This window comes from Theobroma umbraticum, unplaced genomic scaffold (assembly GCF_002168275.2).
Source record: "Theobroma umbraticum cultivar Fairchild unplaced genomic scaffold, ASM216827v3 scaffold_147.0, whole genome shotgun sequence".
Lineage (NCBI taxonomy): Eukaryota > Viridiplantae > Streptophyta > Magnoliopsida > Malvales > Malvaceae > Theobroma > Theobroma umbraticum.
In genome coordinates, this window is record NW_018397259.1 from 4,333,850 (window position 1) to 4,349,227 (window position 15,378).

The window sequence follows — 15,378 nt, forward strand, 5'->3', positions numbered from 1 at the left end:
CTCGTAAAAAGTATGGAAGCTTTACATTTTAATTTTTTAATGATTGATATTATGTTTGAATAGATATAATTATATCATTTATAAAAAATAAAATGTTAGACGTATTATTTTTTGTCTAAATGCAAACAAAGGGTTTCACAATAAAAGTTAACTTCTTCAGCTTTCTTTTTTTAAATTTAAATCTGAATTATTATTTTTTTAATTTTTTTGTTTTTTTATAAGATTTCATTAAGTCTAGTCTGATGTCACTTATAATAAGCCATGTTTTTAATTTAAAAAATATGTCTAATAAGTGATGTAAAATTTATGTTTATATACTAAAGATTCATCTTATTTTTTACACGTATGGAATTCGTGACATTAAGATATTACTAGTTTTCTTAACCAATGAGATTTTAAAATTATATGAAAATTAATTAACTCTAATTTCCAATTTTTAAATAATTAAAATAAAAGTCCTATTAAGTTTTTTTTGGTGGCATCTTCATATAATTTGACACAAAATTAAAATCTACTAGGTTCAAGGACGAATCCAGGTTGGGGGCAATGAGGGTAATTGTCATCATTGATATCCTAATGTCTCTTTGATTATATTACAAAAATAGTTTAAAATTTTAAATCTTTTATATTTTTTTATTAAAATTAAAAATAATAATATATATCACATCATTATAAATATTTGAAAAAGTAAAAATATAATTATTATAAAAGGTGACTTATTTTGCATATTAATAGTTGGTATAGTATTATTTATAAAATACAAGTCTTATAATTAATTTGTTTATCGATATAAAATCTATTAAAATTTTAAACAATAATTATAAAACAACAAGCATTCGAGCATTTGGTTCATTGGTTAGTGTATTATCCTTCCGCTTAAAGAACAAAGTTTAAATTCCCTCTCCCTCAATTATAAAAAAAAAATTATAAAACAACAAATAAAAAATATTTATAACTTAAAAAGTTATCTTTTACCTCATTTGTTTATAGTATCTAGTAAAGGCAAATAAGGAATCAGTTGAGAGAAAAGAACATGACAAGTAATTTTATGAAAGAAATGCAAAAAAAAAAAAAAATCAAAGGGGTGATATTGCTTGCTTTTTTTCAAAACATGAAAATATTTGCAATTAGTTTTTTTATATTTTTGATAAATTGTTATTATAATAGAGTATTCATTTATTATTAGAAAAGTTTTTTACTGAAAAAAACAATTTGATGTATGTAGAATAGTAACTTAAAAATAATAAGATTATCAATTTTGGCAGAGTGATTCTTGAATGAATGATTCTTTAATTAAATATATAAATAAAAATACATTTTGTAGTTTTGATAATTTAATAAATTTTACAACACTTTCAAACCATAAGAACTCGCTGACAACTTTTGTTAAACTAGTGTTGATTTGTATTTATAACTTTTGTGTATTTAATATATATATATATATATATATATATATATACACTTCATTGAATATAAATCCTAAATGGTCTTTTATAAAGTTAATAACTGAGATGAGGCAAGGCATGAGATAGGGAAAGGAGACTAGACGAAGATGATTGAAGACGATTTTAAGCTTACTCTCTTCACCAATTAGAAAATATCTATTGAAAAATTCATGAACATATTAAATAAATAATTTTAATTTATAAAATATTTATATTCAATGTCATTTCATCTCTGATAAAAAAAAATCATTTTATTTGTTTCATACGAAACTCAAACAATTGAAATGCTTCTTTTGCATCATATAGAAGTGTTATGGATCCAGTTGAGTTGGATTGACATTTTTATAAATTAAATTTAATTCAAAATTTGATTTATTTATTTAAATTATATTTATTATTAAAATATTTTTATATTAATATACTAATATAAACATGTTTTTCACCTTTCTTTAAAAAGTAAGCTTTTTTATTTGTTTTTTTTTTCCTTTTAGATGTAACTTCACTTCTTCTTTTTCTTTTTTTCATTTGATTTGGTCAGCAATTAAACATGTTTTTTTTTGGTGCAAAAAATTAAGATGTTTTTTATTTCATAATAGAGAAAATTTAACATGTATTAGACTTAGATTCATAATTCTTAAATGAGTTTGTTCTTTATTTTCCTCGATAAAAAAAGATACAATGTTATGAAGTAGAATTTTAGAAAAGTAAGCAAAATTTTAAGGATATAGAAGTTAACTATCATACTCAAGTACAAGTTATGTGTAAAATTTAAAGCAAACTTTAACACGTTTTTGTAATGAAAAGTGTTTTTTTAATTGGTACAGGGCACCAATCGAGGGTTATGAGGGTAATAAGGTTACATTACTTGTGGTTAGTATAGTTTAGATCCCCACATCCTTGTATTCAAGTTGCATATGTTGATTATAATTGGGCAAGGTTAGGTAATAATTCATCACATAAAGTTTGTAAATTTACTATTTAAAATTATTAAAAAAAACCCAAACCAACTAATTTGACAAAATTTAATTAGTATATCAATCATATGAAAAGAATTAACTAAAAACAGTAATTATGACAAAATCTAGTCTATATTTGTTGAATGTCAAAATTTTAATAACAATTAAATAAAGTATTAAAATTCATTTAGAAATAAACTTAACACAAGAATCTCTATTTAAGTTGTGCTTATATGCCTAATATGAATAAAGTAACATCTTTTATTCCTCAACAGTAATGAATTTATTTCACATCATTATAAAATGTTCAAATATTTTATTTTCGAAATTAGTGGACTCAAATGTTACATCATAATCTTACAAAAAATCTTCATTTTTTCCTTAATTTTTTGACTTGTTTCTCTAAACTGTTGGATTATAAGATAGAATTATCGTTTGACTAAAACAAAAAGTTGATCACACAAAAGGAGGAGGAGTAGTCGAAAATTAAAAAGTTGTTATTCCAAAAAATCATTAAAAAAAACCCACCAGGAAATAGTAAATCGGGATCCCTTCCCCACCCCCTGCTGAGACTCGCACTCGCATTTACGTAATGACACCTGTCCAACAAAAAATTTAAGCCACCAATAGAAAGCGACCTCAACTGTAGATGCACAACAAGCCATGACGTGGCGATGTAAGAAGAGATATAAGATGGGATTGGGTACTCGCGCGAGTGAAGAGAACGTTGATCGTTGGTTTTGTGTGAAACGCTGGTGAAAAAAAGGCGAAAAAGAAAGGAGAGGAAAAGAAAAATAAAAGAGTTGGTGGGTTTTGGATGGTTGGTTTTTATTCCCTCTTTGTCTCTCTCTTTTTTTCTTTTTTTCTTTTTTCAATTTTTCAATTTTGTTTTTGTGGAGAAGAGAAAACAACGCTCTTTCGTTTCTCTCAAAAAAATAAACGCAAAAAACTTAAGAAACAAAAAAGGGGAATTGTTTGTTTTGTGGTTTTTTTTTTTTGGAAAACGAGGAAAGACTTTCCGTGAAGAAAAGCTCCCTTAGTATTTTTTTTTTCTCTCTAAAAAAAGTAACCGTTTTTTGGTTTCTTTGGTTTTCGGTTGGGAAGGAGGAGAGGAGAGGGAGGAGGAGTGGAGTTTTTGTTTCTTTTTTTTTTGTGACAGCGTGGTTTGTGACGGGGAATGAAAATTCCGGCTTGGAGGTGGTGCTAAGGTGACAGTAGTGGCGATGGAGGAAAATGACTGCTGAATGGAATTCCCATTCGATGCTGGAATTCCGATGTCCCGAACAGCAGCAGCGGTGGCAGCAGCGGCGGCGGTGGCTGTGACTGAAGGAACCTCGCTTTCACCGTCGTTGAATCAAGGCCTCTCTCTCTCTCTTTCTCTCTTTATATTTCTTTACTCTGTTTTTTTTTAGTTTTTTATTCTGTGAAACGCAAGAGAAATGCGGTTCACATGTTTTTGTTGGTTATATTTTCCTGTGGTGAATTGTCCTTTCTGCCCATTTTTTATGGTGAATTCCGCTTTGATCATTGTCAATAATCAATCATCTTTTTGGTTAAATTTTAATGAAGGAATTATGTAAAATTTGAATATTAATAATTCATCTTAAATTCATAATTGCGTTTCAATGATTGAGAAAATAGTGCAATTTTTCCGTGATTTTGAATAAGTTGTTGCAAATTTTGTTGCGGTGAACGAATTTGAGATTCCACTTTCTTTAGTTTGTTTTATTTTTTTTTTTGAATTTCAAATTCAATGTCAAATTTAAGGTTCTAAGAAATGAAAATGAAATTTCAAATTTTTTGTTATGAGGTTTTATTCTTTATTTATCTGTTTCGTTTTTTCTTTCATCTATTGCTTTATTTTATTATTTCTTTTACTGTATTTTTGTTAAAGCAAATGCTAGTAAGCCAAAATATTAATTGGTTGAAAAATGAACAAACGACTAAAATGCTACACTTATTCTAATAAGTATAATTGTTATATTATAGAAGTAAAATCATGCATTTTGTCATCAAGAAAATACGTTTTTAACTTTTCAGAAAATATTGTTTGCTTTTAAATTTAAATTAAAGCTTTTGCCTCTTGATTCTAGAAGAAAAAGGCAAGTAGTGAAAGGCATCAGTCCTTTTGGACCTTAATGTTTTTAATTTTTTATGAATTTGGTTTGATCAATGCTGAAATTTGAGCTGCATTAATTTCCTATGTATCTTTTGAGGTGGTGATGGTCGTTCTAGTCGGTCTCTTTTCACATCTTTATGTCACTGTTTGATTGGCTGTTATATAAGTTTTAAGGTTGTTTCCTTATTTTCTCCCTTGACTGATAGTGTGAATGCAATTAGGCAATAGAGGCGATGGGCTTTAGACTAAATAATCCTTTTCCTCTCTTTTCTGTTGAATTTTACTAGTAAAACTTTGGCATTTTTGCCTGATGTTTTGTGGTAAAATCAAGGAGCATACATGGTTGCAGAAAATAATTTATATCATATTTTTTTTTTTTACTTTTTGTCATTTGTTTGAAATTCATTTCAAGGTTAAATAGGTGATCTTTCTTTTCTTTTTTACTCAAGAAAGTTGGGAAATTTTGTTTATAAAAAGGTTAAATAGGTGTTTTTATTTTTATTTTAAAAAAGAAGTGAATAGTTGGGGTTGATAATCAAATATACTGAGATTTCTCCTTGTTTACATTTTATATGCTAGATGAGATTATGGTCATCATGCAGGGAGAGGGACAGATAACTTAGACTTATGATTCTCCCATGACTTCATTTGGTATGTGATTGACATAAAAGAGAGGAAAAAATAAACTGTTTTTCCTATTTCTTTTTAGATTTTGGCCTGTTTTGGGAAAGGGGAAAGGAAGGAGAAAGAATAAGGGGAAAGGAAGGAGAGAGAATATGTGGAGGGAGAAGGGAGAGGAGAAGAGGGGAAGAGAGAGGGTAAGGTTTCTTTTGTTTGGATTCCTTGAAGAAGAACATGGAAAGTAAAGGAACAAGTATGTTAGCTTAGTGACAAGTAATGATAACTTATCATGTTTCTTTAACAACTATATCATTATTTGTTGAAATGAAATTGTAAAGAAGGAGCAACTTTGTCTGTACAATGAAAACGTTTTAAGAGGAATTCTTTCCATCCAAAGCTGTCAAACTTGGACAGTATATAAACAAATGAAGATTTGGAGGTTCCTGAGTACACCTCCAAATCCATCTCCTTCTAACTAAATGTTTCCAAACAAGGGAGAAGTATCACTCCATCTCCCTTCTGCTTAATCCAAACAAAGCCCTCAGAGAAGTGGGCATTTGTCCTACAGACCTTCTTGGTCTTTGTTATATGTTTCTCACATAAACAAAGCATACATGTCTTCCCTATCCAAAGTAATCTGCAATTTGCCTTGTTTTATCTTTTTCTTTTATTCCAATGTACATAAAAATAATTGATTGGGCTCAATAACTGCATCTTTTTGAGTTGTGATTTAATTGAAGTGACAAGAGTGAAATTTCTGAATTATTTTTACGGTTAGAATTTTTTTTAAAATGTATATTCTTTTCATATATCAGATCTGCTAATGTGATTGTGGGAATCATATTAGTGCTTCAGATATAAATTGTGTTGTTGTTCATGCAACTTGAATATGGACTACCCATGTGAAACACATATCATTATAATATGGAGAAATCATATTAAACATGATTATTCTAGACATAATAGTTTATGTCTCAGGTTCCAAAATGGTGGAAATAGAAGCTCTTTTCTCTGAGTACCATTTCTCAGTTAATATTCAGTTTTGTGGCAGTCTTTAAAATGGATTCATCACGTTAATGTTTTTACATCAACTCTTGTCTCTTTTGAACTATAACTCTTTTACCTTTTCTATTTTTCAGTTATCTTGTATAGGATGCTACTTTTAAGCACAATACTTAGTATACTGGAACAGATTCTTGGATAAATTATCTTTATATTGAACAGAATATTGCCACATTTATTTGTTTTTTAAACTTTCTGGATTGTAGATAGTTGATCTTCACGCTTCCTTAAAATGCTGAATTTTCTAAAATGAAATTTTCTGTTATTGGTGTAAACATTCTCAAATTAGAGGGCAGTTTGGATCTTGAAAAGGAGGGAAAGAACATAAACAAGTTTTATAAAGGTCTTTTTTTTTTCCTCAATAATTTGGCCACTGTAGAGGCATGCAGAAGTCAAAGGTTAGACTGAGATTTCTTACTGCTGCTAGCCAGAAGCATGTTTGTTGAAGGGATTCTCATCCTGTCCCAATTATTTCATGCAAATTCTCAATCATTTGCACCTTGATGCTTTCACTGTTAGAGCATTGGGTGAGTCTACTTTAAATGCAAGGGACAAATCTATGATATTTTGAAGCTAATATGAAACTACAAATTGAAATTTAGAGTTTGTACATTGCAGGAATATTGTGCACGAAATGAGATTTGCAATACCCGTATGTAGTTCTTTGACTCTATTTTGTCATGTATTTTCTGAACCTACTTATTTAATATTATTTCAGATGCTCTGTGGCAAATGAACTTGAGATCGAGTGAAACAATGGAATCTGGTCCCTACCCTGAGCGTCCTGGAGAACCAGATTGTTCTTATTATATCAGGACAGGCCTTTGTAGATTTGGGGCAACATGTCGTTTTAATCATCCTCCTAACCGAAAGCTGGTATAAAGCCGTGGCTTGTTTGGACAATTCTTATGAACTCAGAGTTAATGATATATGAGTGAGATATTATTGGTACAATGCCAAAGAGCTTCTCAATTTCATCCGTTTAGAAGCCTTGTTATTATCTTTGACATAATATTGGTAGTTAAGTTGGAGAAACTGGAGGTGTTTACTTCTAAATCAAACTAAAACAGAACTCATTTTAGGAAAATTTATAGAGTATATAGATGCTCAAGAGATAAGGACGGCTTTGTATATGCACGTGCGCACGCACACACGTGCACACGTGCTGCTCCGAACATTGGTATACTTCATCTGCTACTGTCATTTCAGTTTAACTTTATCTTACTACTCATTTGAGTTTTTAAATATCGTCATTTGAAACATTTACTTAGACTATATCAAATTCCAGGCTATTGCCGCTGCAAGGATGAAAGGAGAATTTCCAGAAAGAGCAGGACAACCTGAATGCCAGGCATGTACTTATTCCTTGGTTTCCTATGTAATAACAATGTTGCTGCTTTTATCTATGTGCTTTATAATTTGCAATTTATGATTAACATACAGTATGTGGAGAGGCTATTGGCACTCCCTATTGTCTATTCACACTCCCACTAGCAACTTAACATTGTAATTTCCTAAATTACCCTCACTTAAATAACTTTTTATTAACGTTAAACTTTAATTAAATATATTAATGTTTGTCTATTCACACCCCCCAATATTAATTATTTGTATTTTTACTTATTTATTGAAATCTTTACAATTTTTTATTATACTTGCAACTTAATAAAAAAGGAGGAGAGTATTTTTCTATACGAAACTCAGATTCATATGCTGAAGCAAATTTGTATAGCAAACTTGTAGAAACAACTTCAGAAGAAAAAATACAAATAGCACTATAAGAAATGCACAAAGTTGGATGCCAATATATTTCATGTTTATTAAGTAATTACATGCCCTCCGAATAAAAATAAAAAATCAGTAATAAATATTTTATGTTCTTCGTCAAAAAAAATATTTTATGTTCATTTACTAACTGGTGTGTTTGTTACAAATTATCTAGAGGATGAGGAATAAAAAACTCTAATAAGGAATGACCTTAAAAGTGAAGACAAATATACTAAACATTCAACAATAAATAAGCCCATTTGATTGGTTAACCAAATTCATTGAATCCATATTCAGTCCCAAACGCAATCATTAGTTTTGCCACCAAACAAGCTTATGATTAAACTCATATTTAAAACAACTAGACATACATAATTTACTCTATTGAAGTCATTAGGAGATGAGTTTGCTACTCCCTTTAACCATGGAGTGCATTGAGATCTATGAGACTTCCACTTGCACCAAACCTTGAAATTGTTACAGACCTAGCATCTAAACTTGCTCACAATAATCTGGGCCAATTTTCTTATTTAAACATTTACGATAATCTTCTTTATCTCCTATCTATTCCATCAATTTTCTACCCAACTTAAACTTTGTACATCTCAACTAAAACAGATATGACAACTATCTAGACAAATAAATTTGGAAAAAGGTTTTTGTTGAGCAAAATTTCTAAAATAAAAAAAATAAAGAATTATTTAAACAAAGAAAAGAAGAACATACCAGAAGAAAGCATGGCAAGTTAAGAATAACTCCAATTCCAAGCTATTTTTGCCATTAGGGCAAGAGATTTCATTAAAGTTCATGTTTTCATCATCAATTTGTTGCTGCTCCATTGTTAGATTCATCTAAAATTAATGAATTGAATGCTACTGGAGAAGAAAGAAAGCAATGAAGAGTCACAAGGAATGGAAGCTATGGAGAGTTAAAGGTGCGTAAACAAAAGGTGAGAGTAATTGAGATTAACTAGGAGTGTGAATAGATAAATAGTAGTATAATTAATTAAAATTTGACCTGAATAAAATATTATTTAAGTGAGGGTAATTTAGAAAATTACAATTATAAGTTGTTAGCGGGGAGTGTTTATAGACAATTAGGAGTGCCAACAGGCCCACCCCACTTTTATGTATCCAAAGAGGAAATTTATTTTATTTGTTGTGTCTTGGAGATTTCGCCTATCAAAATGATGGGTCAAACATTTCAATGATTTAGTAAATGCAATCATTTTAACTTGAACAGTCTAGATTGATGGAGATATTTCTCTATTAATGCTTATGCTATTTTTGGTGAATTCTTATGGATTTGACTGTTAGATCCATTTGTTGGTTGAACTTGTTGTAATTGAGTCCATGGATGTTGAAAATTGATAATTTGCGGTTCAGAATTTGTTCACATCTATATGGGCGATACACTAGAATTAGACAAGCGTTCCTGCTACGTTTAAAGTTGTTCAAAATGGAAATAAAGATTACTTTGCTGGTTTTAAAGGAAATCCTGCTGGATGTTGAACATAGCAAGATTCATTAGGTTATAGGTTAAAGGAATATTTATCAAAAATAATAATGTAAACAACACAGACGGTTGATGATTAAGGGTTTCTGTTCCTTCTTATGTGGTCTCTTCCTCCTACGTCCCTGCTTTTTCCTCAAAAGATTCTTTTAATCATGTGCAATTCATAAAGACGGATCCAGTCCGGTCTCGATCCTAGTATAAATAAAGTAAACAAATAAAGAACCCAAGAAAATGGAAATATGATGATAACTTGGATTGGAAAAAGTTTCCTTCTGTTTCTAGTGGTTTGAGATATCAATCAAACTTAGTCTGAACCCTCAGCTGGACTTGATGGTCAAATTCTCCTAATATTTTCTTTATTCTTTTATGTTGCTTTCACTTTCTGTTCTAGAAAGAAAGATAGCACTGGCTCCTCTTAGATTGTATGGAAGCTAAGTTGCAATCTTGACAGAAGCTACTCTTTTGGTTTTGCTGCCTCATGTTTCAGATATGGGACTTCATGTTTCTTGTTTTCATGTATTTTTGGATCTGACAATTGACATTTTGCTCTTAACTGCTCTGCAGTACTACCTGAAGACAGGAACTTGCAAATTTGGAGCTACATGCAAGTTTCATCATCCTAGAGACAAAGCTGGGATAGCTGGGAGGGTTTCTTTAAATATTTTGGGCTATCCTCTTCGCCCGGTTCGGATTTCATTTTTTTTCCTTAAACTCCTTACAATACAAATTTATAATGATACATTACGTCAATATTCAGGTCTTTACCTGTTCCATTTTTGTTTGTTCCATTGTCTTTATAAAAAGAAAGTCCAATCTTTTGACTGGATTTTTTTTTGACTGGGTTATTTTAGCAAAGAGGGGGAATTGATACCATCCAGCTTAGCTTGTCCAATTGTTTGCCAATTGCATAGTTATATTGACTGAATGTTAGTTAGTTTATCCTTTAGATCTGATATGCAAAAATAATCACATATGCGGGGATCATAAAGTAAAATGTTTATGGCTTGCTATGGCTCACAGAGAACTTTTTATCTTTTTAATTTCTATTTATAAATTTGTTTTTAACTTTAAATTGGATTGCATGAATGAAAATACTGCTGAATTTTGGACCATTGCTGGACTCAATATTGAGATTAAATCGTTGTATTAGTCTGGACCTCGTTAAGGCAAGCTGTATTCTTAAATGATTTGTTTCTAGCACACAGTTTTTTCTGATTATCAGTGTTTCATAGGCTTAGTGTAACTTCTTTTTCTTTTTAACTTTTCCTTCATACAGAATGAGACAGAGTGTGCTTATTATTTAAGAACTGGACAATGTAAGTTTGGGAGCACTTGTAAATTCCACCATCCTCAGCCAACTAATATGATGGTCTCTGTGCGTGGCTCTCCTATTTATCAAACTGTCCCTTCTCCTACGACTCCTGGTCAGCAGTCATATGCAGGAGGGATTACAAATTGGTCAAGAGCATCTTTCATTCCCAGCCCCCGCTGGCAAGGTCCTTCAAGTTATGCACCTTTGATTTTACCTCAAGGGGTGGTGTCAGTTCCAGGCTGGAATGCTTACAGCGTAAGCTTTTCCTAGCCTTATTACTAATGCTTTGTTCATTAAGCATGTCTATTTAGTGTTTACATGTGTTTGGAGAACATTTGGGGTGACAAGTGAGGCAACTTAAGAGAATTGTTGTTGTCAATATGCTAATACTTTGTATTTGGAAAATATTAATGCTTGTATCTTGAATCAAGAAGTTGCTCAATTATTTTCAGAGAAGCATTATCAACCTTCATCACAAAAGGTTTCTTTTATGGTTGATCACCTTTTATCTTTTCCTTGGCCTCAACAAAATGCATCTGGAGCATGCTAAAATGGTGAAATTTAACCAACGACCTCTTTTTTTCCTCTAAAGAAGAATCTTATTCTCAGCTTGGGTACAGTTGCATAATGCTAAATGCTAATATTTGATGGAGCTAATGTCCAGAGAGCCATGGGAACAGTGATTTTGTGAGGCTTGCCATTAACATGAAATTAATGGTACTTTGGTAGCATTATGAAAGCCCAAAAATTAAGTCTGATGGTAGTTGGTTGAAGTGTTGGAGGTCACAAGTAGACTGTATTGGTTCTGTTACCAGTGGTAGTGGAGTTCTGTTGCTTTTTGTTGTAGGAGACACTTGTGGTTGGCTGATGCTGTGCTTGGACAAGTGCAGTTTGCTGCAGATCTGGTTGATATTCTGAAGGAACTATTCTGGCCTAAAAAGTTAAACATGATCCATATATTTCTTATCATGCTTATTAGTAGGTTTATGATTAAGAATCAAATAAGCATGTCAAAATCTGGGTCAACTCCCATCAACAGGTGAGGTGGACTGGAATTTAACTCTTAATGAGGGCCATTCATATGCTGGTTGCACCAGTTTGGTCTTTGGTAAAAGTAAACATGAAGTGAAGAGGTTTCTTTTAAAACTGTATACATGATTGTTGAATTACTTGACAATTAGAAATGAGAGTGACATTGAATCCAAAATTTTTAGTTCAACTCTAACTTATTTGATCAGATGCTTGTTTCTACAAAACAACTAATCTATCTCCTTCTGAATACATTATTAACTGTACACTATAAATCAGAACCTGGCCATGAATGCATTTCCATTGAAGAACAAATGTTTTATGGTAATATTATAGTTGTGCTTGTCTCTAGTGCTGAGTTATTTCTATGGTTTTGGTCCAAATGGTTTGATGGCATCTCTAATAGTGTACTGTATCAAAATGCCTGAGAGCATACATCTAATCTCTGGTTTTTTTTTAAAAAAATATTTGGTTATAAAGAATTTGATTCTGTAAGTTGATTTTCACTTTGACTAGCAAGCATCTTTGCAGCGTGTAACATGTGATTTTTGAGAAGTGCTACCATTCTAATGCTTCTCATTTCTCCAGGGTCAACTGGCATCAGTCTCTTCGTCAGAGAACCTGCAGCAGACAAATGGAAATAATCAATATGGAACCTCACACCAGAATGAATCGGCAACTGCAGGGTCTCAAGCATCCTTTTCTCAATTTCGTTCTGGCTCTGTCCCTGTGGGTTATTATGCATTGCAGAGAGAGAATGTATTTCCTGAGAGACCTGGCCAGCCTGAGTGCCAATTTTACATGAAGACTGGAGATTGTAAATTTGGTACAGTTTGTAGGTTTCATCACCCAAGAGAGAGAGTTCTTCCTGCCCCAGACTGTTTGTTGAGTCCTATAGGCCTTCCTTTACGTCCGGTGAGTTATGTATTCGGTGGAAATTCTGTCTTTCAGTTTATTTCTGAGTCTTTATCTGTTTAAATAATTACAGCTGTTTATGAAAAACCCAGTCTTAATGATATTTAAATCTATGTCATTCCCTAGCTATTACCTTACATGACTTTTTTCTTTCTAGAAAAATTTGATTTTGTTTTTCCTAATTGTTGGGTTTTAGTTGCAGCTCAAGCTAATGATTTTTGTTCTTACAAAAGTAGATATTTGCTTTTTGGGCAATTCTTCATTCTATGGATAAAAGAGTCTAAGGCTATTAGGCATTGATTGAGTTTTGATAGTGAAAAAGTTCTGGAATTCAAGAATTTGGTCACTGCAACTGTTGCCACTACTATACTTGATAGGATGTATCAGCCACATTGAAGATAGGTGGCTCTTGTTGTGATCAATTCTAGGATAATTGGGGTTTGTTAGAATTAGGATTTTATGGTTAAGAGGAGCCACAAAATTGGTCTAGTTCCACAGATAGTTATGAGAGCACCATAAACAATCCATCTTGATTCATTTAAAATAAATACAATAAAATCTTACTCTGTTAAAGCTATTCTCAGTCTAATTTTTATGATGCAGTCTTGGAAGACAAAGCATTGGAGGCAGAAATTATCTTATTTCCATTTTGATTTAAGGATTTTTTTGGTATTTTCAGATTCAGGGTTTGTTATGTGTGTGTTTCACTGTGCTAATTTTTGGGGCTGGTTTTGGATGCTTTAGTGTAGATTCTCTCCTGTCTAGTCTCCTTTTCTTCTACTCTCTCTCTCTCTCTCCTTCTTTCCGTTTTCCATACTGCATCAGATTAATAACTTTAACCATGTGAGAATTCTTGTAGACTTATCCAACAATTAGCCATCTCCAACCTTAAAGGTAAAAAAATAGTCCACAAATTTGTGGTAATCTTGTCAAAGGATATTTCTGTTAGCTTCAAGTTGACATAATAATTTAGTGAGAACAAAGTTATTTCTGTTGATTGATTTACAGAACCACTATAGTTAAATTTCCTTTTTGCTCCAACTGTAGGGTTTAATCTTTTAATTTAAAACCGTAAACTGTGTACCAAAAGGAAAAGGTAAACTGTAGGTTTTACCACAGGATCCTCTAACACTTGTGTATGAACTCTTTACTTTTGTTTTACCCCCATAGGGTTTAGGATAGTGCAATATTCCTATGAAAATTGCTATGACTCAATGACCATCTTCAAAGAATTTGACTTCATTGACTATGATAGCCCTCAGTTGTGCTCTTCTTGTTCTTTAATTCTTCTCAGATAATGTGACCTGTATAAGTTAAATTCTAATTGCCAATGAATTTCAATGCTGAGATTTTTAAGTTAAAATCTTCACGTAACTCTTTTCTGATGGATAGATCAGAGTTAAAAGGTTTTCTTTCAAGTTAACTTCCTCATTTATTGTTTATTACTGTGTCTTGATTTGTTATGGTAGAGAGTTTTACCTCACACACTTGTTTTGAAGCTTTCATGTTGCCCAGATTATATGGTCACTTGTAGAATTTTATCACTTTGACTTTCTTATTGTCACTCTTAATTACCAAACTTAGTATGTTTTGCTTATTTGTTATCCATCTCACTTTTTCATTCTGGTTTGAGGTTGGGTTTTGTTATAGTCATTTAATCTTGCAATATTCCCATGATTTTATGGTGCATGTGGGTAGTTCACTAGGAGAGATTCCTTACTATATGCAGACATGCTTTTTTACTATGTTGCTAATTTTATTCTTTTATTATTTGATATTTTTGTCCTTATGATGTTGTGGTGCTTTTGTATTTGAACAGGGAGAACCTCTTTGCATTTTCTATTCTCGATATGGAATTTGCAAATTTGGTCCAAGTTGCAAGTTTAACCATCCTATGGGAATTTTCACATACAATTATTCTACATCATCTCCATCTGATGCCCCAGTTCACCGTTTATTGGGGTCATCTTCAGGAACTGCTGGGTTAAACCTGTCATCAGAGGGGCTTGTTGAAGCAGGCTCTACAAAGGCCAGGCGGCTTTCACTGTCAGAGAATAGACAATTGTCTTCCAGTGATGATAATATTGACACAGAGGGATAAGCACTGCAACAAGATATGGGCTGATTACCTTTGACAATCTTTTGATGGATGAGGAAGAGTAATCTGTAAATTCATTTCCCATTGTTGGAGATGTACAGAGTTCATGTCAAGTTGATTCTGTTCTTTAAAAAATATGCAATTCAGTCGATAGTTGCCTCTTCTGAATTTCATGTTGCTGCATTGTATAAATCTGAAAATGATGTCACATTTGGTAAAACCCAATGTGAACAGTTCATCTGTCCCAAAGCTCTTTTTCTTTCTAATTTTTGTGTTATGTTTCTTTCACAGTATGTTATGCGAGGCATTTCTTTTGCAGTTTTTATGCCTCAGCCTAATTTTCTGGTGAAACTTCATCTAGCTGCTGTGTTTAAGATTTCCAGTCTAGGCCCTCGCTTTTCAAATATGAGTAATTGTCTGCCACCCTGCTTTGTTCATACAGCATAGCTTCCACATTTATATCATACTTCTTCCTCTTCTTTTTGCTTCTTGGACCTCACATCCACAGACATTTCCTAATATCAGCCTTTTTTCTTGAG

General features: G+C 31.8%; 1 protein-coding gene across 2 annotated transcripts; it reads left to right on the top strand.

Moving 5' to 3' along the window:
- Positions 1 to 3,542: 3,542 nt before the first annotated feature.
- Positions 3,543 to 15,378, top strand: ZFN1 (zinc finger protein 1). 2 transcript variants are annotated; one of them, XR_016351126.1, is made up of 8 exons: positions 3,543 to 3,760; positions 6,922 to 7,079; positions 7,492 to 7,554; positions 10,050 to 10,169; positions 10,762 to 11,052; positions 12,415 to 12,741; positions 14,561 to 15,184; positions 15,282 to 15,378. XR_016351126.1 is itself a non-coding variant. In XM_021427908.2 (7 exons), the coding sequence occupies exons 1-7, from the start codon at positions 3,646 to 3,648 to the stop codon at positions 14,840 to 14,842; spliced, it is 1,356 nt and encodes a 451-aa protein (XP_021283583.2). In that variant the 5' UTR covers positions 3,543 to 3,645; the 3' UTR covers positions 14,843 to 15,378. The 2 variants fall into 2 exon arrangements, 1 of the variants encoding a protein (XP_021283583.2); XM_021427908.2 differs by having other exon boundaries at positions 14,561 to 15,378.

Coding starts and splice junctions, on each gene's coding strand:
- ZFN1 (XM_021427908.2), top strand. CDS start 3,646: ATGGAATTCCCATTCGATGCTGGAATTCCGATGTCCCGAACAGCAGCA. Junction 7,555..10,049: donor CAGGACAACCTGAATGCCAG/GCATGTACTTAT, acceptor ACTGCTCTGCAG/TACTACCTGAAGACAGGAAC. Junction 10,170..10,761: donor TGGGCTATCCTCTTCGCCCG/GTTCGGATTTCA, acceptor TCCTTCATACAG/AATGAGACAGAGTGTGCTTA.